The sequence below is a fragment of the Orycteropus afer genome, unplaced genomic scaffold, assembly GCF_000298275.1.
Source record: "Orycteropus afer afer isolate SDZICR_OR568_19922 unplaced genomic scaffold, OryAfe1.0 scaffold00156, whole genome shotgun sequence".
Lineage (NCBI taxonomy): Eukaryota > Metazoa > Chordata > Mammalia > Tubulidentata > Orycteropodidae > Orycteropus > Orycteropus afer.
Genome location: NW_006921743.1, coordinates 7,896,043 through 7,923,802, shown reverse-complemented (window position 1 = coordinate 7,923,802; position 27,760 = coordinate 7,896,043). Strand labels below are relative to the sequence as shown.

Sequence of the window (27,760 nt, the reverse complement as noted above, 5' to 3'; positions counted from 1 at the left end):
TTTATACCATTTGAGATGTATTTACATTATAGTATTGTCTTTAAATATAGTTCTACAATGTAAATACATCTCAAATGTTGTAAAACATATCTTAATAGTATCTTTAAAGGGAGCTCTGGTGGCATAGTTCCTAAGGCATTTTACCACTATCCAAAAGGCTGGTGGTTCAAACCCACCAGCCATTCCTTGGAAGGAAGATCGGGCAATCTACTTCTATAGAGATACTGCCTCAAAAACCCAAGGAGGGATCGCTGTGAATTGAATTGACTTGACGGCAGTGAGTTTGGTTTTGGGTTTTATTGTCTTAAAAACCATCTTTTTTTAACCTAGAGTATATTTGTTTATAGTCGAGTTGTTTGGTTTGCCTGTAGTTACAGCTTTATAAATTAGGTTTTGGACCTGTTAACATGTACCCAAATTAATACTACCAGAGTGAATTTTAGGTCCTGATACAAGTGATAAGAAGGAACAATATTCTTGTGCAGATGTGGTTTTATGCATTTATTACTGCTTTTCTTTTTTGAGGATCATTGTGGATCCATGGATTTCCATGTATTCAATGTGTTTTAATCAAATAGTCATCATTTTTTCCTCCTCAGTTTGTTCCATATTTAGCCCATGGGAATCCTTCAAGCTTGTTCTCTTTTCTTTGACCAAAAAAAAAAAAAAAAGAAAAGAAAAGAAAGCTCCATTGCTGTCAAGGTGATTCTGACTCATAGTGTCCCTGTTGGACAGTAGAACTGCCCCCGATAGGGTTTCCAAGCCTGTAATCCTTTTTTTTTTTTTTTTTTTTTAATTTCTCCATGCTGTCAACCACAGTATGAAGGGAAGTCTGGGAAGCTGAACCTTCTTCTGAACATGCAATATGGAATTTCAGGTATTGATACCACAATTGTTTATTATTTTTAAGTATCTAGCAAAGATTTATTTATTTTTTTACAAGATTGATTAATATTCACATTGTTTGACATTGTTTTTAGAGAAAATGTAAGAGACATGACTATTGAGATTTCTAGCCAGGTTGCACAGTGTACCATTCTTTCTTTGAGTGTATGTGGGAGAAAAGCGAGATTCCATGGTCCTGGTATGTTTATTATTGAACTGGATAGATTCAGTATTAAGCAATGATGTGTTCAAAATAAAAGCCACATCATTAAATGTCACAGGACTTTATTTAAGCTGTTTTCTCCTTAGCCACATAAAGCAGACATTATCCCACTAGGTACTATATGACTTCTACCTCTTTTTGTTATTATTGTGATTTGGGTAAAAGTTTGCAGAGCAAATTGGTTTTCCATTCAACAGTTCATACACATTTTGTTTTGTGACATTCATTGTAATCTGCACAGTATAACAGTGCTCTTCCTATTTCCACCTTTTATGTTCCAATGAGTCGGACCTGATTCATAGCGACCCCTTGGGTTTCCAAGACAGTATCACTGCGGAAGTAGATTGCCCAACCTTCGTTCCAAGGAGTGGCTGGTGGGTTTGAACCACCAGTTCCAAGGAGTGGCTGGTGGGTTTGAACCACCAGCCTTCTGGTTAGCAGTCAAATGCTTTAGGCACTACACTACCAGAGCTCCCTATTTCCACCTAGTGTTTGCCATTTCCCTTCATCTGTCTTTCCTGTTCTTTCCTGCCTTCTTAGCTTTTCCCCTGGGCAAATATCCACTTTTGATTTCCTGTGGTTGATTGTTATAATGAGTGCATACCTTCCTGGTATTACTAGTCATGTTGTAGTCCTGTCTACAATTTGGCTGAAAGTTGAACCATGTGGGTTGAGTTCAGTTCCTGGCTTGCAGGATTTCTGAGGGTCATAGTTTCCAGGGGTTCCACCAGTGTCTATCAGATCAGTAAACCTAGTCTTTTTATTTTATGATTTTGAGTTTGTTTTTTTCATCTTTTTCTCCCACTCTGTCCAGGACCTCCTGTTATCCCTTTAAGAGCGGTTAGCATTGGTAGCTAGGCATCATCTAGTTCTTCTGGTCTTGGGGTCATAGAGGCTGGGATTCATGTTGTCTGTTAGCCCTTTGCCCTAATTGTTTCCTTGTACTTTTTTTTTTTTTTTTTTTTGCTCTAGACAGGGAGGGACCAGTAGTTAAACCTTACATCTTAGATGGCTTCTCACAAGCTTTTAAGGTCCTAGACACTACTCACCAAAGTAGAATGTAGAACACTGTCTTTGTGGACTATGTTATACAAATTGACAAAGCTGTAATATTCATGGAGACAGACTGCCAAATCTTTTCTCCCATGGAGGAGCCTGTGAGTTGCAACTACTGACCTGGTTTGCATCTAAGCACCTAACCACTGCGCCATTAGGCCTCTTCAGGACCCCATTAATCTTTGAAACATTTATACTTTCTGACAGAATGTCAGAGACTTGCTTTGTACAGTCTCTACCCAGTATCTTTTATCAGCCATTTCTTTTAACTCTATTTAGGAGTATACTCACTGCCATTGAGTCGGATCTGACTCAAAGCAGCCCCTCCTTAGGTTTCTGAGGCAGGCAGTATTGCTACGGAAGTAACATTGCCTTATCTTCCTTCTGAGGAGTGGGTGGTGGGTTTGAACTGCCAGCCTTCTGGTTAGCAGTCAAATGCCTTAGGCACTACACTACCAGAGCTCCCTGTAAAATGGTATAGCCACTGCAAAAAATAGTTTGGTGTAGTGCCTCAGACATTTAAACACAGAATAACCATATGACCCAGCAATTCCATTCTTAGATATATATCCAAAAGAAATGAAAGCAGGGCATGTGTTTAACAGATACTTGTATACTAACATTTATTGCACCATTATTCACAATAGCCAAAAGATGGAAACAACCCATGTGTCCAGTAGATGAATACCAAAACCCACTGCCATCAAGTCTGTTCCAACTCAGTGAGTATATAGGACAGAGTAGAACTGCTCCGTAGGGTTTCCAAGGCTGTATGTAAATCTTTACAGAAGCAGAATGCCTCATGTTTCTCGTGGAGAGTGGCTGGTGGGTTCAAACTGCCCACCTTCTGATTAGCAGCGAGATGCTTTTACTGTTGTGCCACCACAAAATATGGTATATAAATACATACAGTGGAATATTATTCAGTCATAAATGAAGTTTTGATTCATATTACAACATAAATGAACCTTGAAAACATAATAATAACCAAAAAACGAACCCACTACATTGAGTCGGATCCAACTCAGTGATCCTATAGAACAGAGTAGAACTGCCCCATAGGATTTCCAAGACTGTAAATCTTTGTAGATGGAGACTGCCTCATCTTTCTTCTGTGGAGTGGCTGGTGGGTTTGAACCACTGACCTTTTGGTTATTAGCTGAATGCTTTAACCACTGCTACCAGAGCACCTATAAGTGAAATAGCCAAGTACAAGAAGACAGATATTGTAAGATCCCACTATATAGGGTATCTAAAATAGGCAAATGCATAGAGATGTAGTAGATGATTACCAGGAGCTGGTAGAAGGAAGAATGGGGAGTAACTGCTTAATGGATATGGAGTTTCTGGGGTGATGAAAAGGTTTTGGGAGTGGATGCTGATGATGGAAATGGATATAATTAACATCACTGAATTTTACATTGAAAAAATTACTAAAATGGCAAATTCTGTTACATACGTTATACCATAATAAAAAAATAATGATTAGTTCATAAAGTAAGGTTCACCTAAAATACATAACCTTTAAAAAAAAAAATATGTCATTGGTGGAAATATAATCTGGTCGAGTATTTTTGGAGGGTGGCTTCACCATAAATCAGAATTTAAAACACACTTTTGATTTAGTAATAACACTGCTAGGAATGCACTTGCACAAGTATACAAATTGTTTGTAATGTTGTTCATTATAGTCATGTTTGAGATAGTGAAAAATCAGAAACAATTGTCCAGTAATGGGGTTATCTGAGTAAGTTAAATGATGATTATATGTATATACTGGACTTTCTGGGAGCTCTGGTGGTGTAATGCCTTAGGCATTTGACTGCTAACCAGAAGGCTGGGAGTTCAAACCCATCAGCCACTCCTTGGAACACTGGGCAATTTACTTCCATAGAGATACTGCCTCGGAAACCCAAGGAGGGGTTGCTATGAGTCAAAAGCAACGGCAGTGAGTTTGGTTTGGGGTTTTTTTTTTTTTTTTTTTTTTTTAATATTCTGCCAGTATTAAAAATATGTCAATGATAAGGAAAAATTTCACTGTACTGCATGGAAAAAGTGACAGTCAGTAAGAGAAGCATGTTGTAGAACTTTTCTGTTTGTATGTGTTTAGTGCAGTGAATTGCACTGAATTAATATGGTCCTTCTAGCCATCCCTTTTGGGATGGCAGGGCAAAATAATGTAGGGGCAGGTTCTGACACTGACCTAAGCTCTGATCCTGTCCAATCAAAGCTGCAACTGCTAGTCTTCTACCTAGAACAATTGTGTCTGAGTTACACGTTGTACCCTACGGTCATCTGGTCACCAAGAAGGTAGCCTGGGAAAGGAACTGGCAAAAGTAAGAAACTATTGAAACCAGGGGATATACTGTAAAAGAGTTGGCTTCAGTTTGTAGGTGTGTATCATCAGCTTCCAGAGGAATCTTTACTAAAATGGATTATGAGAGTGACTCATTGGGGGGCAGTGTCTTTAGTTTTGAATGCTGCAGAATGGAAGAATATGTTTGGGTTGATGCAAGACCCACAGTTCACTGTGGAACAGGCACAAATGATGATCCATGATCCAATTACATGACAGGTTAACCCAGGACGAACAGCCAGCCTGGTAGGCTGAATAAAATTTGCAGACAGGTTTGTTTATCCTGAGACGGGAAACTGCTCCCCCCCCCCCAAAAAAAAAATATCCTCTGCAATATTCCAGAGGAAGCAGCTAATGTGCTGCTTATGTAAGCCATGCTGGAATGGCTTTATGGTGATCAGGATATTCACCCAATGAGTATGCCCCTAACAGGTCATGGCAGATATGGTAATCAAGGGAGCCCCTTCTACATGGGCATCCCATGGAACCTTTTTACTCCAAAACAAAGCAACAATCTGAGAAGCTGTCTCAGGTCTGTTGGCACAGCTTCACTCCATACATCTTATAGATGCAAGAAACATCAAGAGTGATAAGAGGAGAATGGGAAGAGGCAGTGGGGAAAGAACTTAGCAGGTTGGAGATTTTTTGATGGTTACTAAGGAATGGGGATGAATGTGGTGGACATTGGTGGAGTTGAGACAAAGATGCTAATGAAAAACTACAGGAGGTTGGGTGGACCAATGGAAACTCCTGCTGGTCTCCCTGTATTAAGGAGTCTTAAACTTTAAGTCTGTTAAATTCACTCTAGCCAGGAGGAATTTAATGATGGGAAGTCCCACCTGGGAGCAGTTGAAGCAGAGGCTCAGCTAGTTGATGAAGATAGGGACTGATGAGGGGAACAGGGTCTTTTAGTCCAGCCCCCAGCAGGGGACCTGAGGCCATAAGCACATGTGTGGGTAAAATGGTCTCAGGTGGGGAAGAGACCTTCTTGGGGCTCCTGGGTACAGGAGCCCAATATACTGTCATCCCAAAACCTGTCAATGAAATCTTGAAGTGGCCTAAGGATGGACTGTAGGGATAGGGGGATGCAACAGTTGATGAGATTAAGGTGAAAGTTTGGGTGAGCATTGGAAGTTTTAAACAGATGTTGTATGAATTAGTTGCATCTCCCTTACCTGAAAGTATTCTTGGTGTGGATATGATGTCTAACTGGAGAACACTTCCTCTACCTGATACTGTAAAACTGAAGGTGTGGTTATGTCTGCCCTTAGGCCAGTATTGATTAGACATGTTAATGGGAGCCATTAGAATTGCCCAACCCACTAAGGTTGTTAACTTGAAAAAGTATAGGATACCTGGTGGACAAAAGGAAATTATTGCTTTGATTAAAAACATGCTAAGGGCTGGAGCATTGGTGCCAACAAATTCTCTGTATAACAGCTTATATGGCATGTGAAAAAGTCAGATAGCTTATGGAGGCTGACAATAAACTATCAAGGCCTAAATGAAGTAGAGCCTCCCGTGGCTTCAGCTGTTCCAGATATGGTATCAATGGTACAGAAAATAAAGCAGGCTAAAGGAGACTGGTACTCAGTGATTGATCTTGCAAATGCCTTTTCTGTGTTTCAGTCTTGAAAAAGTCAGCCACAGTTTGCTTTCACAAGGGAAGGCTCTCAGTGTACTTTCAGTGTTTTGCCACAGGGTTATTTGAATTCACCAGCTTACTGTGCTGGTTTGGTTAGAAGAGACTTGGACTTGGTGCAGATTTCAAGTATGGTTATACATTATATTGATGATCTAACATCAAACAGAAGAACAGGCTTGGGCAGACTTGAAAACAGTAGAGGCCCATATGACCAACAGGCTGGTTAATAAATCCAGCAAAAATCCAGGGCCCAGCCCAAACAGTGAAATTCTCAGGAATAACTTGGGCAGGAGCCATCTGTAACATTCTACAGGCAACCAAGAATAAGTTTCTATCACTGCCTACCTCCAAGACTAGGCAGGAAGCCCAACATTTAATTAGTCCATTTGGATTTTGGAGAACACATATTCCACATCTGGGAATATTATTGGCTACTATCCATAAAACCACTCAAAAGAAAACTGTTTGAATGGGGGCCTGAGCAACAGCAGGCTGTCTGAATTACAGAAAGCGATCTCACTTTCCTTGCTTTAAGGCCCTTGTGATCCACATTCAAACATGATTTTGGAGTTGTCTGCTGCATGTGCTTACGCAAACTGGAACTTCTGGCAAAAACTGGAGAACGCTGCCCTATGGTGACCATTAGAATTCTGGACTAGAAAGTTTCCAGATGCTGCAGCATGATACACGCCATTTAAAAGGCAATTACGCACCTGCTGTCGGGCATTTGATTGAGACTGTCTCAGTGACAGAAGAACATAAAATCATCATGAGACCTGAAATACCCATAATGTCTTGGGTGATGTCAGAGAAATGTTCTAATAAGGAAGATAATGCCCCAAATAGTTCCATAATAAAATGGAAATGGTTCATAGAAAAACATGTGACTGGAGGAATGCCAGGAGATGCCTACCATATCCACAAGCAAGTAGCTTCTTTTTCCATAGATGCTACCCTGGAACCACCTGAGAAGCTGCTAGAACCCGTTGCCATATGGACAGTGTCCTATGAACAAGGCTACTTGGCTCACAGGTGACAGTTCCAGGGTACATGAACAGCATTTGATGTGCATTAAGACCAGCAGATGGAAGGACCCTGATCGAAGAAGGTAAGAACAAGTCAGCTCAATGGGCTGAACTGCATCCTGCCTTCTAGCTGTCATGGAATATTGGGCAATGGTGAGAGCCCATATGTTTGGATATTTACTGATTCATGGGCAGTGGCCAGTGGGCTAGCTGTATGGTCAGGCGAATGGGCGATGGAAAACTGGACTATTGGGGGACACCCATATGGGACATGTACCTATGGAAAGCACTCTGGGAATTGAGAGGGTGCATTAGAGTAGGCCGTCTCGATGCACAGAAGAAGAATCCCCTTCCTGGATCTGAAGGTGATTGGAATCAGCAAATGGACATATTGGTATGCTCCCTTCAGGTGGCCATTTGAAATCATTAAATTAATGGGCATGGGGGTGCTGCAGCAATGCAGAGATGGGCTGAATCTAGACTCATCCCTCTTGTACTTGCTGAGGCACAAAATGCCAATAAAGACTGCTCTAAGCAAGAAAGACAGAGGTTACAGATAGCTATGGGGCACATTTCCCAGGGGGAAGACCCTGTCCATGTTTGTCAAGTTGGTTATATAGTACAAGTGATGAGGTGGCTATAAATGGGTCCTCTCAGAAGTAGATACTGTGGACTGGGCTTTGCTTATCTTGTGACAGATGCAAATGCCCCCAAACACCATTAAAGGATTGGAACAAAAGATAGGGTACCAATTTGGGCCACCAAGTTATATTTCCTCAGACCAAGGAACACACTTTACATCCCATAGGGTGCAGCAATGGGCCCAAAAACATCATATTAAGTGGACATACCATGTTGCATACCATTCTCAAAGTAATGGTTTGGTAAAGAATTGGATTGGGCAGTTGAAACATTTGTTATGTAAAATGGAAGTAGATAAAGGCATGAAGGGCTAGCTCACACACCTTCATGAGTGTGCTTACACTCAACATAAAGGGGGCAAAGGGAGGATCACCACTGGACAGATTCCTTTGTTTTCTTGGGGGATCTGGGGAAAAGGAGATGGGGGAGGACACTGGTACCACTGTACAGTTCTTCCTCACATCACTTGACATTGCTTTATTCCTGCCAGAAGCTGTGGTTCCAGGACCTGGGATGCAGCTTCAGGTGCCAGAGCTGGGTGATCCCTAAGCAAGAGACTAACTGTACCCCTAAAGCTGTATGCCATTATTCCCAAGGCCTTATGTGGTAGATTGTGCCTTCCGTCCATCAAGCATAATTGGAGTGGACAGCGAATACTACCATCTTGCCCAGTGGTTGAGATAGCCCGCTTGTGTTTCACCTGTGTAACCCTACCCAGTATAAATGGGAGTGGACTGACGGGGAATCGCTTGATAGACTGGTCTTACTTCCAGCAATCTGAGCTGGCCCAGCAGTTGAACCTGATGTCCCTTTCCAAGATGGGAAGGTTTGGGTAAAAATAAATGACAAATGGAAGGAAGGAGAAGTAATAGCTGAAGGTAAAGGAATGAATAAATGGGTTATGCAGCAGGGAAAATCTAACAATATGCTGATACCTAAAGATAGTCTCAGAGAAGGGGAATACTATTCTCTCAGTTAAATTTTATCAGAGCCAGAAAGGGTCATGATGAGACAAACTTTTGGAGTGCCTGACCAGATCAGATGAATGCCTGCAGCAGACCTAAATGGCTGGTACCTAAGTAATGTCACTCTTTGCCTTACTGAAAGACTAATTAATTGTTAATGGTTTGGAGACTGGTAAAGTGATTGGGAGGGGCAAATTAATCCTTCAAGTGTGAAAGAGCCAATGACTAGAAGAGCGAGGGGGTGACCTACAATATAGTGAAATACTTAATATGGCCCTTCTAGCCATCGTCCTGTTTTGTGATGTATTGTAAAGCCTACTCTGTATGCCTGTTTAGAATGGGATGTATCTTGGAGTCCCGTCTTGTGGGAGATTGTGACTCAGGTCATCCACCCTTAGTTTCTGTGAGGGTATATATGTGAATATTCTGGGAAAGTTTTCTCTTGCTCAGGTCCTGTGTTTGGTTCATTATCATCTCAGCCCTGGACTTGAGACAGCAGCTGTTGCCTTGGCAGTTTGTGAGTTCTGTGAGACGTTACAGTGAAATATAGAACTTGTAAGACTGGAGGGAGACTACTGAGGGAAGGAAGAGGAGTTGATGTTAAAGATGATGGAGTGGCACTAGTTTGGAAAAGTTGGACACCTGGGACATCTTTAACATCTGCCTCATAGGGGGCAGCTTTTTGCTGATCCTTCTAAAAGAAATTATTTGAGCAGTGTGTGTGTATTTCTGCATTATGTTCATACCACGAAAAAAAAAAAAAAAAACTGCCATCAGATTGATTCTGACTCATAGTGAATTGAGTTTCCAAGCTGGTAGCTCTTTATGGAAGTAGATTGCTCTGTGGAGCAGCTGATGGGTTTGAACCACCAACCTTCTACTTATCAGTCAAGTGCCCAAGGCACCATGCCACCAGAGCTCCTTTATGTTCATACATTCACACAGAAATATGTTGTTAGACTCACAGCATTCTTTTAATAGTGATTACCTGTAGTAAGTGGGACTGGATGGAGGAAGGGGAGGGCTTTGTGTAAAACATTAAAAATAAAATGTTTGCTTTACTCCATATAGCTTTGAGTTAATAGTAGCAAATTCCCCTTTGAATTGTGCACTGTTGACTTCTCAGAGTTTGCTCCTTTCATTTTTTCACTTTTTTTTTTTTTTTTTTTTCACCATGAGCCACCTCATCTTAAGTACCACCACTCATCTGTCAGTTTGTCATACTGTGGTGGCTCGTGTGTTGCTGTGAGGCTGGAGGCTATGCCACCGGTATTTCATATACCAGCAGGGTCACCCATGATGGACAGATTTCCAACTAAAACAGACTCAGAAGAAGGAAGGGGTCATCCACTTCTCAAAGAATCGACCAGTGAAACCCTTATGAATAGCAGTAGAACATTGTCTGGTATATTTCTGGAAACCTTGATGAATAGCCCTGAAACATTGTCCAATGTAGTGCCGGAAGATGAGCCTCTCAGGTTGGAAGGCACTCAAAATATGACTGGGGAAGAGCTGCCTCCTCAGAGTAGAGCTTACCTTAGTGATGTGAATTGGAGTAAAGCTTTTGGGACCTCCATTTGCTGATGTGGCACAACTCAAAATAAGAAAAAACAGCTGGAAACATCCACTAATAACCAGAACATGGAATGTACAAAATATGAGTCTAGGAAAATTGGAGGCTGTCAGAAATGAATTGAAACGCATAAAGATTGATATCCTAGGCACTGTGGGAGCTCTGGTGATGTGGTGCCTAAGGCAATTGACTTATGAGCTAAAATGGACAGGTTTTGGCCATTTTGAATCAGACAACCATATGATCTACTATGCTGGGAATGACAAATTGAAGAGGAATGGTGTCACATTCATCGTCAAAAAAAATGTTTCAAGATCTATCCTGAAGTACAGCGCTGTCAGTGATAGGGTAATATCCACACACCTACAAGGAAGACTAGTTAATACTACTGTTGTTCATATTTACGCACCAACCACCAAAGCCAAAGATGAGGAACCTGAAGACTTTACCAACTTCTGCAGTCTGAAATTGACTAAGCATGCAATCAAGACATGTTGATTATCACTGGTGATTGGAATGCAAAAATTGGAAACAGGAATCAATGGTAGTTGGAAAATATGCTCTTGGTGATAGAAATAGCTCTGGAGATCACATGACAGACTTTGGCAAGACCAGCGACTCGTTCATTGCAAATAACTTTTTTCAGCAACACAAACGGTGACTATACATATGGACTTCACTAGATGGAGTACGCAGAAATCAGATCAAGTACATCTGTGACATGAAATGATGCAGAAGCTCAATATCTTCAGTCAAAACAAGGCCAGGAGCTGACTGTGGCACAGACCATCCATTGCTTATTTGCAAGTTTAAGTTGAAGCTGAAGACAATTAAGTCCATGGAGCTAAAATATGACCTTGATTATATCTCTCCTAAATTTAGAGACCATCTAAAGAACAGATTGGATGCATTGAACACCAGTGACCAAAAACCAGAGGAATTGTGGGATGGCATCAAGAACACCATCAGTGAGGAAAGCAAAAGCTCATTAAAAAAGACAGGAAAGGAAGAAAAGACCAAAACGGATGTCAGAAGAGACTGAAACTTGCCCTTGAACGGAGAGTAGCTAAAGCAAATGGAAGAAATGACAAGATAAAAGAGCGGAACATAAGATTCAAAAAGCAGCCCCAGAAGACAGAGTCTGTTACTATAATGAAATATGCAAAGACCTGGAGTTAGGAAACCAAAAGGGAAGAACATGCTCAGCATTTCTCAAGCTGAAAGAACTGAAGAAAAAATTCAAGCCTTGAGTTGCAGTATTGAAAGATTCTATGGGCAAAATATTGAGTGATGCATGAAACATCAAAAGAAGATGGAAGGAATACACAGAGTCGATGTACCAAAAAGAATTGGTCGATGTTCATCCATTTCAGGAGGTGGCATATGCTCAAGAACCAATTGAAGGAAGAAGTTGAAGCTACGCTGAAGGAATTGGCAAAGAACAAGGCTCCAGGAATTGATGGAATACCTACTGAGATGTTTCAGCAAATGGATGCTGCACTAGAGGTACTCCCTTGTGTATAGCAAGAAATTTGGAAGACAGCTACCTGGCCAGATGACTGGAAAAGATCCATATTTGTACCTATTCAAAAGAAAGGTGATCCCACAGAATATGGAAATTATCGAACAATATCATTAATATCACACACAAGTTAAATCTTGCTGAAGATAATTCAAAAACGGTTGCAGCAGTATCTTGACAGGGAACTTCAGATGTGTAAGCTGGATTCAGAAGAGGACATGGAACGAGGGACATCACTGCTAACGTCAGATGGATCTTGGCTCAGAGCAAAGAATACCAGAAAGATGTTTACTTGTGTTTTATTGACTGTGCAAAAGCATTTGATTGTGTTGATCATAACAATTATGCACCCCAATGTACATACACCAATTTTGTAACCATCACTTATTTTATCACAAATTACATCTATGTGGTTACACACAGTTGAAGTTTGTTCACATATGATTACATGGCTATTCGTTGTCCTATTAATAAATATTAGAGTTGTTTCCAATTTGAGACTGTTAGGTTGAGTCATCTGAGAGCAAGAAGATGGGGCAAACATTCGTGAGGTAAAATAGGAGAGATCCATCAGTTCTGGGGAAGATTGAGTAGAAAAAGCCTTAGAACTGCACTGAGTTCTAAGAACGTTTTGGCAAAGCCACTGAGGGAGTCCTCCTGCCGGCCCTCCGGGAATGCATCTCCTTGTCCTGCAGGAATGGGCCTGCTTTCCACACTTGGTCATTGGCTGGAAGCGGTCTGTGGGAAGTGTGACTTCTGGGGAGTGACAGTAGTGGATTCTGAGTGCAGAGCTGAGTTTTTCAGTTCCACTTCCCGTGCTGCATTTTCACAGCCATCATAGGGCTGACATAATTGGTGTTGCTACGATTACACATGCACATGTTTCTTGTATACTCTTTGGTTGGACTTAGGAGTAGAATTGCCGGGTGATATCTTATGCATACTATGCCTATGTATCTTAGTAGATAATGGCAAAATTCTCCAAAGCGGAAGTACAGTTTTCATTCATATTGCAGTGAATGAATGCATTGTTGTAATTCCATGTCTTCACCATTCTTGGGTAATACTTAACTGGTGTTTTTAATTTTGTTGTTGTTGTTGTTATGTGCCGTCAAGTCAGACCCAACTCATAGTGACCCCTCCTTGGGTTTCTGAGGCAGTATAACTGCAGAAGTAGATTGCCCCATCTTCCTTCTGAGGAGTGGCTGGCTGGTGGGTTTGAACTGCCTGCCTTCTAGTTAGCAGTCAAGTGCCTTAGGCACTATGCTACCAGAGCTCCCGTTTTTAATTTTAGTCATTCCAATGGCTGTGTGATAGTATCATATGGTTCTTGCTTCCTTGTAAGTTAGGTAGGGCTTTGTGATTTGCCTTAGTCAGTGAACTGTCACTAGAAGAGACTTATCACACACACCTTAAGTGTAATGGTGAGATTTACCACATCCTGTTTTCTCGTACTAGAGTGATCTTGTTTCTGGGTGGAATTTCCTGTAGCTCAAGGTTCTACATTGAGTAGAGAGCCCCTATGCCTACCATTATTGGTCTTTAAAGGGGAAAGGAATAGAAGATTTAAAGTACAAGGATTTTCTTTTTAATCTTAAGCAACTAAGATTTGAGTTGTTTGTACCTATTGTTATTGTTGTTGTTATGTGTCATGGAATTGGGCCTGACTCAAAACAACCCCTCCTTGGGTTTCCAAGGCAGTATCACTACGGAAGTAGATTGCCTAACCTTCCTTTCGAGGAGTGGCTGGTGGGTTTGAACCACCAGCCTTCTGGTTAGCAGTCATATGCCTTAGGCACTATGCTACCAGAGCTCCTATAGCATACTCTAACCTATCCAGACTGCAATGAAAGAACTGGCGAAGAACAAGGCTCCGGGAATTGATGGCATACCAATTGAGATATTTCAACAAACAGATGCCCCATTGGAGGTACTCACTCAGTTATGCCAAGAGATTTGGAAGACAGCTACCTGGCCAACTGATGTAAGAGATCCATATCTGTGCCCATTCCAAAGAAAGGTAATCCCACAGAATGTAGAAATTATAGAACAATATCATTAATATCACATGCAAGTAAGATTTTACTGAAGATAATTCAGAAACGTTTGCAGCAGTATATTGATAGAGAACTTCCAGAGGTTCAAGCCGGATTCAGAAGAGGATGTGGAACAAGGGATATCATAGCTGTTGTCAGATGGATCTTGGCTCAAGGCAGGGAATACCAGAAAGATGTTTACTTGTGTTTTATTGACTATGCAAAGGCATTTGATTGTGTGGATCATGACAAATGATGGACAACATTGAGAAGAATGGGAATTCCCGAGGACTTGATTGTACTCATGAGGAATCTGTACCTTGACCAGGAGGCTGTCGTTCGAACAGAACAAGGGGACACTACATGGTTTAAAATCAAGAAGGGAGTGTGTCAGGGTTGTATTCTGTCTTCACACTTATTCAATCTATATGCTGAGCAAATAATCTGAGAAGCTGGACTATATGAAGGAAAATGTGGTATCAGGATTGGAGGAAGAATCATTAACAACCTGAGATATGCAGATGATACAACTTTGCTTGCTGAAAGTGAGGATGACTTAAGGCACCTACTGATGAAGGTTGAAGAATACAGTCTGCAGTATGGATTACATCTCAACATAAAGAAAACAAAAATCCTCACAACTGGACCAATGAGCAGCATCACAATAAATGGAGAGAAGATTGAGGTTGTCAAGGAATTCACATTGCTTGGTTCTTCAATCGATGCCAACAGAAGCAGCAGTCAGGACACTAGACGACATGTAGCATTGGGAAAGTCAACTGCGAAGGAACTGTTTCAAGTGCTGAGGAGCAAGGATATCTCATTGAGGACTAAGGTGCGCCTGACACAAGCCTTGATATTTCCAATTGCCTCGTATGCATGTGAGAGCTGGACAATGAATAAGGAAGACCGGAAAAGAGTTGATGCTTTTGAGTTGTGGTGCTGGCAAAGAATGCTGAAAGTTCCATGGATTGGTAAAAGAACTAACAGATCTGTCCTGGAGGAAGTGCAGCCAGAATGCTCCTTGGAAGCAAGAATGGCCAGACTTCGTCTCACCTATTTTGGTCATGTTGTAAGAAGGGACCATTCCCTGGAGAAGGATGTCATGCTTGGTAGGGTGGAGGGTCGATGAAAGAGGGGGAGGCCTTCAACGAGATGGATTGATACGGTGGCTGCGACGATGGGATCAAGTATAGCAGGGATTGTGGGGCTGGTGCAGGATCGGGCAGTGTTTCGTTCTGCTGTGCATGGGGTCGCTATGAGTCAGAAAGGACTTGACGGCACTTAACAACAACAACAACCTATCCAGACAGATAAACATTTTCAGTCTCTCTTATTGGTGGCTTTTGATGATTATGTTAAGTGCCTTTGAGTTGATTCTAACTCATAACGACCCTATATACAATAGAACAAAGCACTATCCTGTCTTGTGCCATTCTCAAAATTGTTGCTATGTGCAGCCCATTGTTGCAACCATGCATTGAGGGTCATCGTCTTTTTTGCTAACCCTCTGCTTTGCCTGATGTCCTCCTTTGGGCACGGGACCCTCCTGATAACATGTCCAAAATACATGAGACAAAGAAGGCTTACCATGCTCCCTTCTACGGAGCATTTTGGCTGTTCTTCTTCCAAGACAGGTTTGTTTGTTCTTCTGGCAGTCCATGGTATATTCAACATTCTTCACCAGCACCATAATTCATAGGCATCACTTCTTCCATGGTCTTCCTTATTCATTGGCCAGTTTTCACATGCATATGAGGCGATTGTAAATACCATGGCTTGGGTCTGACGCACTTTAAACCTCAAAGTGACATATTTGTTTTTTAACACTTTAAAGAGATCTTTTGCAGCAGATTTGCCCAATATAACATGTCCCTTGACTTCATGATTTCTGCTTCCAAGGGCATTGGTTGTAGATCCCAGTAAAATTAAATCATTGGCAAGTGCAGTATTTTCTCCATTTATCATGATGTTGCTTTTTGGTCCACTTGTGAAGATTTTTGTTTCTTTATATTGAGATATTTGTCATACTGTAGTATCTTGTCTGTTGCTGTGATACTGGAAGCTATGCTACCAGTATTGCAAATACCAGCAGGGCCATCCATGGTAGACAGGTTTCAGTGGAGCTCTCAGACTAACCCTAGGAAAAAAGCTGTGGCCAAGTCCACTTATTGGATAGGGAAAAAATTGACCACTGAAAACCTTATGAATAGCAGGGAAACGTCGTCTGGTGCTGTGCTGGAAGATGAGTCCCTCAGGTTGGAAGGCATTCAAAATGCAACTGGTGAAGAGCTGCCTCCTCAAAGTAGAGTGTACCTTAGTGATACAGATGTAGTAAAGCTTTCTGAACCTTCATTTGCTGATGTGGCATGACTCAAAGTGAGAAGAAACAGCTACAGCCATCCATTAAAAAGGGGAAGACCCTTGAAAAGATGGATTGACACAGTGACTGCAGCTATGGATTCAAGCCTAGCAATGATTGTGAGAATGGCATAGGACTAGGCATTGTTTTGTTCTGTTGTTCGTAGGGTTGCTGGGAGTTGGAACCTTCATCAGTAAGTACTTCAAGTGCTCTTGGCTTTCAGCAAGCAAGATTATGTTATCTGCATATCACAGGTTGTTAATGAATCATCCCCAGTCCTGATGCTGTGTTCCTTTTCATGTAGTCTTGCTTCTTAGATTATTTGCTCAGCATACAGGTTGAATTAGTATGTGAAATGATACAACCCTGGTGCATAATGTTCCTGATTTTAAACACGTAATTTCCCCTTGTTCTTTTTGAATGACTGCCTCTTGGTCTACAAACAGATTCCTCATGAGCACAATTAAGTGTTCTGAAATTCTCATTCTTCCTCATGTTATTCATCATTTGCTATGATCCCTCACAATTGAATGCTTTTGCATAGTCAATAAAACACAGGTATTTTTGGTACTCTTTGTTTTCAGTCAAGATCCATCTGCCATCAGCAATGAAATCCCTTGTTCCATGCCCTCTTATGAATCTGGCTTGAATTTCTGGCAGTTCCCTGTACTGTTGCAACCATTTTTTAATTCCCTTTCAGCATAATCTTAGTTGAATGTCATAATTATATTGTTTGATAATTTCTGCATTCACTTGGATCACCTTTGTTTGGAATGGAATAAATACGGATCTCTTCTAGTCAGCCAGGTAACTGTCTACCAAATTTCTTGGTATAGTTGAATGAGTGCTTCTAGTATTGCATTCATTTGTTGAAATACCTCAATTTATATGTTCCTGGAGCCTTGATTTGACAATGCCTTCACTGCATTTTGGGCTTTATGGTAGTTAAATTTGTATGTCAACTTGGCTGGACCTGGTTTAGTGGCTGGGCAGCTGGTGGTAGTTAATCCCCATGATGAGATTGGTAGTCAGCTCCATGGTGGGATCTACCACAAGCAGTTGAGTAACTGCCTTTGGGAATGGTTTCTAGTTTATGGCATGCTTGAATTCTGCATGTAGCCATGTCTTTGTTGAGCATCCTGCCATGCTCTGCTGACCTTGGGACTAGAGTGGACTTGAATTAATGGCCTGCTGTGTGGTTTGGTAACATCTGGACTGTGCCTTTTTACTTGTCAACCTTGGGTTTCTCAGCCTCAGCAGCCAGCAGCTGTCTGAGTGAAGAAACACCTCTAGCTCTACTGGGCCAGGAGCAGGAGGCAGAGCTGGACCCCAAGGTTGAGGGGCTTTCACCCAGCCCTTAGAGCCTGGCACTTGAACTTGGACTTAAAGCCTTCAAATTGTAATAAACAACTCCTGTTTGTTAAGGCCATTCCATTTGTGGTATAATCTTGTCAGAGTGGTGCTAGGTTACCAGAACAGGCCTTCTTCCTTCAGTACCATCAGTTCTTGATCGTATGGTGCCTCCTGAAATCATGGAAAACTGACCAATTCTTTTTGGTACAATGCCTCTTTGTATTCCTCCCATCTTCTTTTAATGCTTCCTGCGTCCAGTACTTTGCTCATAACATCATTCAGTGTTGCATCTTGAGGGCTGACCTTTTTCTTCAATTCTTCAAGCTTGAGAAATACTGAGGATGTTTTTACTTTTTGATTTTCTAACTGTAGGTCTTTGGACATTTCAGTGTTCTACCTTACTTTGTTTTCACCCTTTGAAATCTTGTGTTCAGCTCTTGTACTTTATCATTTCTTTAATTCAGTTTAGCAACTTTCTCTTCAAGAGCAAGTTTCAGTGTCTTCTGACATCCATTTTGGTCTTTTTAAAATTTGTCTTTTTAATGACCTTTTGCTTTCATCATGTATGATGTCCTCAGTATCATCCCACTTGTCTGGTCTTTGGTCCTTAGCATTCAGTGTGTCAAATCTGTTTTTGAAATGGTCTCTAAATTCTAGGTCATACTATGGCTCTCATGGACTTGTTTTAATTTTCTTCAGCTTCAAGTTGAACTTGCATTAGGAGCAGTTGATAATTCGTTCCACAGTTGGCCCTAGCCTTGTTCTAACTGATGATGCTGAGCCACTCCATTTTATCTTGCCACAGATATAGTTGATTTGATTCCTGCTTATTCCATCTGGCAAGGTCCATGTGTTTAGTCACCTATGCATGACTTACATTGTTGAAACAAGTATTTACAATGAATAAGTCGTTTGTCTTGCACAATTCTATTGTGCAATATCACCAGTGGCATTACTATCACCAAAGTCATATTTTCCAACAAGTCATCCTCCTCCTTTGTTTACAACATTCACATTCTAACCACTGGTAATTATCAATGCATCTTGATTGCATGCTTGGTCAATTTCAGACAGCAGTAGTTGAAAAAATCCTCAATTTCTTCATCTTTGGCATTAATGGTTAGTGCATAAATTTGAATAATAGAGGTATTAACTCATCTTTGTAGGCATTTGGATATCATCCCATCACTGACAGTGTTGTATTTCAGTGTAGATCTTCAAATGTTCTGTTTAACGATGAATGTGATGCTGGTCCTCTTCAATTTGTCATTCCCAGCATAGCAGACCATATGATTGTCCAATTCTGAATGCCCAGTACCAGTCGTTTGAGCTCCATAATGCTTAGGATATCGATCTTCAAGTGTTCAATTTCAATTTTTTCAACTTCCAACTTTCCTAGGTTCATGCTTTGTGCATTTCACATTCTGATTATTAGTGGCTGTTTGGAGGTGTTTCTTCTCTTTTTGAATCATATCACATAGTCAAGGTCCCAGAAATTTTACTCCATCCATGCCATTAAGGTCAGCTCTACTTTGAGGAGGAAGTTCTTCCCCAGAGCTTTTCTCTTGCGCTAAAGTAAGACCAAATAAGAACTGTAAGCACCTGTTCCAACTAAATTACCCATTCAGCTTAAAGACAGTCTTAGAAATAGTTCATGCCTGGAACTTTGTCTGTATGGCCCAGTAGTCTTGTTAGAGTTCCATCTTTGTGAATTTGTTTCCTCACGGTGTTATTTAACTTACTCCTCTATCCCTTGTATTTTACATAAACTAGACATTAGGTCTAAAGGCTTGAGTAGATCTAGGTAAAGCATTTTGGGCAATAATACTTCAAAAGTGATCTGATATGCATTGTGTTCCATCATATCCCACAACAAGAAGCATGTAAAGTAAGGTTGACTCACTATTAGTGGTGCTTAATGTTTGATCACCTGATTTGGTGATAGTGGCAAGATCTCTCCATTGTAAAGTAATCTGTGTGTGATCCTTTGATTATGAAAGTGTTATGTTCTGCAGCAGTCTTCCACTTAGCAGTTTTAGCATCTATTGAGAGTTGTCTGAATACATGATTTTTGGTGGTGGTGGTGGCCTTGAAGTTAAGTTCCATTGACATCTTCTAGAACATGGTTTAAAAAAAAAAAAAAAAAAAAAAAAACTTGTATAACTCCTACTATCCTAGAAATAGAGATTTTGTATCTTAACTTTTAAAGTTGTTCCATCTTAACACACCCCCCCAAGTTTGTCTTATTGATTGAATTAACAGTAGAATAACTTAAGGTAAAGATAGTGTTTTGTAAAAACAAAAAGATAGGGTTTTGAAACAAAACCAGGGGTTCACTGTTAGCACCCTTTAGTATTTCTTTTGCTGTAGTATTGTATTTTCTTCCTGGTCATGCACAAGTTGGGATAATACCAGAGGATGGACATACCAAAAAACAAGAAGACTTTTATTTTGTATTTTTTTTCCTGTATTTGTATTACTCATAAAGCCCCTTGTATTCTTCCCCACTGAAACTTGGTTCAGCTTCTATCTCAGAACGTTTTAAAGTTCATTAGTTAAACTTAAAATTTTTATCAAATGGGAAAGTAATTGGAAAATATTACCATGATAAGCTTAAATCTGCTAGTGAGAGTGTACATTTTTTATAACATTAATAAGTAAATTTTTCATGTTACAGAACTAATTTTGCTATATATTAAAAGCGAGATGGACTATATGGAGTCGCCAAGCACTCTGAGACCGACTCAAGGTTTTAAGTCCTTTAATTCTGGGGTCAAGAGGTGGCTCATGCCAGAATGGACTCTCGACCCAGAAGAGCAGCTTCACGGGGTTTATAAAGACAAAACCCACAAGCAGGCAGGGTGTAATATTGAGTATCTCTTTTCTATCATTTGCAAGCAATCTTTTACAGAAGCAAAAAGCAACGTCAAACCTAATCTAGCAAATAACACCTGTAGAGAAACTCCTTGGCATTGTGGTTGAGCCTCATCCGCTATAGGGGCTTCAACTAGGACTCAGCTTTTGCAAGCAGACTTTTACAGAAGCTGAAAAAGCATTATACCTGCTCTAGCAAGTCTATAGGCAACACCTGGCATTGTGATCTGTCTCTGTGGTTGGCATAGGGGCTTAACTAGGTCACCATGTTCTGCCAGAACAGATGGGGTGGTCTAGGCCTGCAGCCTTTCAGTTGAAGCAGGATGGGGTGGTCTAGACCTGTAGCTCAAGGAAAAAAAAAATTATGGGGATATCACTGTGTCAAGATGGAGTCAGTTAAGCTATCTGGCTCATCACAATTTAACTTAATTAAGTTAGGATACAATGATATTTGCTTAGATTAAAATGTTCAGTCACTGAAGGACTTTGTTTATAAGGAGTGGTGAGGTTATGGGAATTTTTTTTTTTTATTGGAAATACTGCTTTATGTATTATATGCTAATGGGAATATTCTAGTGGTAAGAGAGAAACTGATAGAGAGCATAAAGCTGGGAGTTCTTAACCCATTGAAAGGGTTGAACTAAATTTCAGGGATAATTCATCTGTTACAGGAGCAGAGGGTGCCAGTTTGTTGGTCATTTTGATGCTGGAAAGATAGTAGTTCTCTTTTGTTTGATTCTGTTTTCTCAGCAAATAGCAAGCTTATCTGCTGAGTATGGGGTTAGTAGTGTTGAAGGCTTACTTGAGATATGAGATTATAAATATGATGTTACATTTTGTGTGTTTTGCCAGCCATACTTACCTGTTTAAGCTTAGGCACAGTCAGCAAGGTATTGGTTAGAGTTTTGCTCCAAAACCACATTGATGAACAGAAGGATAAGAAAATTAAGATAAGCAAGGGAGTAACTCTAGTAATTGATCTTCTTTGGAATGTAAGCTGAATAAGGAGGGAAGTTTGTTCTTGAGAAGGATTATGGGACAGTGAAGAAATGATAAAGCCACTGTAACTTTAAAGGATTGGTAGAGTAGGAATGCAATAGTAAGAAAGCTGGGATAATAAGAGGTGGTTTTGCATGTGCAGTGATTGAGATATTTTGGAGGTATTGCAGTTATTGGCGATAATAAGGTACTGAGAAGTGGGGGTAATGTTCTAAAAGAGACATAAAATGTTGAAGTGGTTTTGGAATTGGCTACGGAGAGGCTAGAAGAGTTTTTTAAGATACCTAATAAGAGGGGTTGCTGTGAGTCAGAGCTGACTCAACAGCAGTGAGTTTGTTTTGTTTTTTTTTAATAGTAAAAGACTAGGAGCTCAAGTGGTGTAGTGCCTAGGGCATTTGACTGCTTACCAGAAGACTGGCAGTTCAAACCCACTAGCCACCCCTCGGAAGGAAGATTGGGCAGTCTACTTCCTCCATACAGCTACCACTTTGGAAGCCCAAGGAGGGGTCACTGTGAGTCAAATTGACTCAACGGCAGTGAGTTTGGTGTTTTGGTTTAATAGTAAAAGGCTAGGTGGCCTTGAAGAGACTGTTGTCAGAATTATGGATCTCAAAGGCAGTTTTGATGAGGGCTCAGAAAGAAGTGAGGAGAGAGCCATAGAGAAATTCTCTGTTGTCTTAGAGAACACACATGGCACTGGCAACATTCTATTGCTAGAAAAGTGGATGGTAAATGTGCTTCTGGTAAGGCTTTAAAAGAAAATTAACATGTGATTGGACAGCGAAGGAAAGGTGATACTTTTTTTTGCAGGAGCAAAGTACTTGCTGGATTATGTTCAGATACCTGGTGGAAGGTAGAACTTGTTATCCATGAACTTGGATATCTGCTGATGAGATTTCTAAACAAGATCTTAAAGGGGCTGCGTGGTTTCTCCTTGCTGCTGATAGTAAAATGTGAGAGGAAAGAGATGGATTTAAAAAGGAACTGTGCAAACAGAAGACAGGCATATGAATTGAACATTTACCTGAAGTAGATACACTCCTTGGAGAGAACAATCATGGGAGAAAGAAGCGCTGCTTATGCACAGAAAGACAGCTCAGGGGGCAGAAGTACATGGAGGGATGGACACAGGAAAGAGGTAACTATGGGGAAGAAGCGGGAGGGGAGCTGTTGCATTGTGGTAAATTGTGGTCAATGTCATGAGACAAAGTGTATGTGAACTGCTGTATGGAAAGTGAATTTGATCTGTAAATGTTCACCCAAATCACAATTAGAAAAAAAATGAACTGTGCAAAATTAAAACAGGACTTAAAGATTTGGAGAAATCTGTGTTGCACAAATAAAGGATATGTGTCCTAGAATTTTCACCAAGAACATGGCTACACAGTCTTTGGTGAAAGAAGTTAAGTGTGACTTATGGATCTACTTGCAGGAGCAGAAAATCCATCAGCTTAGACTAAAAGAGACAGAGAAAGCATGAAAGGAAAGAATGCTGTCTACCTCTTGGAATCCTGGAGGTAGGAAAAGTGCCAGAGGAGCTACTCTGTTCCCCTCCAAGAAAAGAAGACTAATCCTGGAGTAGCTTTTAGATCAGCAGAACTATTGGGAGAAATGTGGGAAGCTGGGTCTCCCCATTTCAAAGAGTGGGCCACAGCTTTCTGGATCTCACAGGCTGGAGCCACAGCCTCCTAGGTTTCAAAGAGTCACATATTCACCAACTTGCTTCAGGAATGTAGAGCTGCTGTTAGAGCATGCCAGAGGAGTGGGGCTGCCATGGCCAAGGAGCAGAAGGACAGGGTCTGTGGGGTGGAGGGAGTGGAGTCACAATTCAGATGGACTAGGACAGTGGGGCATCTGTAACAGTGGGATCGAACAGCAATGATTGTGATGATGGTGCAGGACTGGGCAGCTTCCTTCTGTTGTCCGTAGAGTTGCCCTGAGTCTGAATTGACTTCACAGCACCTGACAGCTGCAATAGTAGGTTGTGAACATGGAAATAGCTGGCTGAAGTGAAGTAAGTAGTTTGCAGTGAGGGTGTTGAAGAACCTGGGAAGCATCCGTGTTTTTCTGACTTCTAGCCACAAAATGGGTTGGGATGCAGTCAGGGAAGTCAAGCAGCTATACTGTGATGGTGATGTCAGTTGCTGTCCAACTGATTCCAACTCAGGGCAACACATGGACTTGCCATGATCTGTACTGTATTCCAGTTGATCTCTGAGGAACTTCACTTTTGATTCTTATAAATGTCATAGCCTTCCTCACTTACAGAATACAGTACCTCCTTTCCTCACTTCTGTTGTGTCCTGTTCTAAGAATCTAGGAATCTCCAGCTCTTAGGAAATAAATGCTCTGGGCCAAATACATTTTAGCTAATACTTATATTTAAATTTTGTGATACATTTAATGGCTTTCTGATGTTTCCTTATTTTGCTCTTTTGATCCTCTAGTAATAAACTGTTATTTCACCTATTTTACAGAGCACTGGTGATTTTCAAATATTTTTGCTGAATCGGTAGGAGACACTTGGATGGTGGATTAACAAGAACATTGAAATTCTGTGAGAAGTTTCAAATTGGAGAATATCAAATTTTCACCCTAGTCAAGCAGCTGTGCTGCTCACTTAAATACAGATGAATGAAGACCCCATTCGGAAAGACACCTGGCCAGCGGTCCAGAGCTGATGCAGGTAGGCAATGTGGGTACAAGCAGACTATGAGGTACTTACAGTTTTAGTATAATAAGTTTAAAACAAATGCAAGGTTGAGGAGCACTTTCATGTAGTATCTAGTGGTTTGCTGTTTTTTGTTTTTAAATTGGGATGTGAGTGCAAATTTATACAAGCAGATTTGTTTTACACATAACAGTTCGTGCACCTTTTGTTTCACACCCCGATTACAATACCCAACCATAAAAGCCTCTCCTCCCATCTCTTTTCTGTGGCTATCCTTTCCATGTGCCCATGTTATCTGTGTATTCCTGTCTCTACAGCTTTCCTTCTATGCAAATGCTGCCCTTCTGATGTCTCTCGGTTGATTGATCTATGCAGTACATCTCCCTCGGGTAGGTGGGTACATCTTCCTGGGGTAGGTGTTCTGCCTGTAGGTCTTTGTACTCTTTGGCTAAGAGCTAATCCACAGAAGTGAGTCTATTTCTAGGCCTGAAGAATAAACTTGGGACATAGTCTCAGGGTTTCAACCAGCCTCTGTCTGACCACTAATTCTGGTCATTATTGTGTTTTTTACTTTTGTTCCACATTTTTCCTCCTGCTCTGTCTAGGATCTCCAATTTTGATCCCTTTCCTAGTGGTTAGCATTGGTAGCTGGACATCATCCCGTCTAATTCTTCTGGGCTCAGGGCTGTGACGGCTGAGGTACTCGTGGTCCATCATACCTTTGGACTAATTGTTTCCAAATAACTTTGATTTTGTTCACTCTTCCCTTGCTCCAGATGAGGTGAGAACAGTAGTTAGTTGCATCTTAGATAGTGGTTTACTGTTCTTAAAGCTTCACTATTTCCAGCGTTTTGTGAGAAACCAGAAATTTGATAGTTAATTTACATATGCTTACACACTTGTGGAAAAAAACGTTTAATTTCTTTTTTTTTTTTTTTCCCCTGTTATTTGGGTAAAAATTTACAGAGCAAATACGCTTTCCATACAGCAGTTAACATACACTTTGTCTCATGACATTGACCACAGTTTACCACAATGCAACATCTCCCCTCCTACTTCCTCCTGATAGTTACCTCTTCCCTGTATCCATCCGTCCATTCACTCCTGCCCCATGAGCTGTCTCCCTGTTCATAAGCAGCCCTTCTTTCTCCCATGCTTGTTCTTTCCAAGGACTGTATCTACTTCAGGTAAATGTTCAACTCATATGCTTGTCTATTGTTTGACTGGAAGCCACAGGCATGTGTTCAATTCCAGACCTAAAGGGCAGCTAGGGACCATAGTCTCAGTGGTTCAACCAGGCCCTATCAGACCAGCAAACCTGGGCCCCCCCCCCTTTTTTTTTTTCAAATTATTTTGAGTTTTGTTCCACATTGTTCTCCTTCTCTATCCAGAATCTCCTACATAGATTGATCCTCTTCCAAGAGGTTGACAGTAGTAGCCGGGCACCATCTAGTTCTTCTGGTTTCATAGTCGTATAGGCTACAGATTGGATGGTGTACCAGTCGCTAGGACTAATTGTTTCTATGAATTTTTGGTTTTCTTCATTCTTCTTTGCTCTGGATGAAGAGAGACCCATCATTACATCTAGATGGCACTTGCTAGCTTTTAAGATCCCAGTCGCTACTTGCCACAGTAGGACGTGGAACAATGTTTTGTATAGTATGTTATGCCAATTGAGCTTGATTTCCCTGCGACTATGGTCCTGAGCCCACAGGTTAAACTACTCAGTCACTCTGGGTACCTGGCTGTGACCAAGCAGTGACTACAACCTTGCCCCTTGTCAGCTCCGCTATATACCTGGGAATTCAGATCATATACATAAAGTTATAGGACCATTGTCTGTCAACCCTATAAGTGTTCTTGGGTACACTCCCCACTTCATGCACATACCTAATAGTTCAGCCTGTCCACCCATCTATCTGCCCATATACCCATGTTTGTCTTCACTGACAAAGCGGTACTATATGTGCAAAAGGGTTCACATTTGTTGTCTGTACTTCCCACATACCTCTCTATGTCCTTCTCTTCCTCAGTGCCACTGTATTGATCACTCACATTTGGTACATTGCCCTTCTCTTCACCCAAATAAAAACTTATCTCTATCTATCTAACAGCAGCACCCCCCCCCCAACACCCTTGGTAACCAACAAAAAAATGTCCTTCTATAGATAAACATTTCCTTGACTTTTACAATAACTGACTAATAGAATATCTGTCCTTTTGTGATTGAATTATTTCACTCAGCATAATGTCCTCCAAGTTGAGCCATGTTATGTGGTGTTTTGCAGATTCTGCGTTATTCTTTTCTTTTTTTTTAATGTGATTTGGGTGAAGATTTACAAAGCAAATTCACTTTCCATAGAGCAGTTCACATATACTTTGTCTCATGACATTGACCACAGTTTACCACAATGAAACAGCTTCCCTCCCACTTCCTCCTGATAGTTACCTTGTCCCAATGTCCATCCGTCCATGCACTCCTGCCCCCTGAGCTGTCTCCCTGTGTATAAGCGGCCCTTCTTTCTCTCATGATTGTTTTCTCCAAGGGGTGTATCTACCTCAGGTAAGGGTTCAGTTAATATGCCTGTCTTTTGTTTGGCTGGAAACCACAGGTGTGGGTTCAATTCCAGACCTGAAGGGCAGTTAGGGTCCATAGTCTCAGTGGTTCCACCAGGCTCTATCGGACCAGCAAACCTGGTCCCCCCTCTCCCCTTTTTCTTTTTTCCCTCCAAATGATTTTGACTTTTGTTCCACATTGTTCTCCCTCTCTATCAAGGATCTCCTACATAGATCCCTTTCCACATGGATGACAGTGGTATCCGGAACCATTTAGTTTTTCTGGTCTCATAGTCGTGTAGGCTGCAGATCAGATGGTGTGTCAGTCACTAGGACTAATTGTTTCCATGAATTTTGGTTTTCTTCATTCTTCTTTGCTCTGGAAAAGGAGAGACCTATCGTTACATCTAGGTGGCAGCTTGCTAGCTTTTAAGATCCCAGTTGCTATTCGCCAAAGTAGGAGGTGGAACAATGTTTTGTGTAGTATGTTATGCCAATTGAGCTTGATGTGCTCTGCAGCTGTGGTCCCAAGCCTGCAGGTTCAATTACTCGGACCATCTGGGTAGCTGGCTTGTGACCCAGCAGTGACCACAGCCTTGCCCCTTGTCGGCTCTACTATACAACTGGGAATTTTGATCATTCACATAAACTTATAGGACCATTGTCTGCCAACCCTATACATGTTCTTGGATACACTCCCCATATCATAGACATACCTAATCTTTGAGCCTGTCCACCCATCTATCCACTCATATACCCATGTTTGCCTTCACTGACAACACAGTGCAAAGTATGTGCAAAAGGGTTCATATTTGTTGTATGTACCACCCATGTGCCTCTCTATGTCTTATCCTCAATGCTGCCATATTGGTCACTCACATTTGATACATTGCCCTTCTCTTCACCCAAATCAATACTTTTCTCTCTATCTATCTAACAGTGCTCCCTCCCTTCCTCTCCAACAAAGAAAATTTCCTTTTATAGATGAACCTTTCCTTAACTTTTACAATAATGGAC

At 41.1% G+C, this 27,760-nt stretch overlaps 1 protein-coding gene across 1 annotated transcript in view; it reads left to right on the top strand.

Moving 5' to 3' along the window:
* Window positions 1–24,150: 24,150 nt before the first annotated feature.
* SPIN1 (spindlin 1) overlaps window positions 24,151–27,760 on the top strand; it is a 79,573-nt gene continuing 75,963 nt past the window's right edge. Inside the window, exon 1 of the mRNA XM_007946333.2 lies at window positions 24,151–24,202. Within this exon, the coding sequence (XP_007944524.1) occupies window positions 24,151–24,202 (52 nt within the window). The remainder of the gene's footprint in view (window positions 24,203–27,760) is intronic.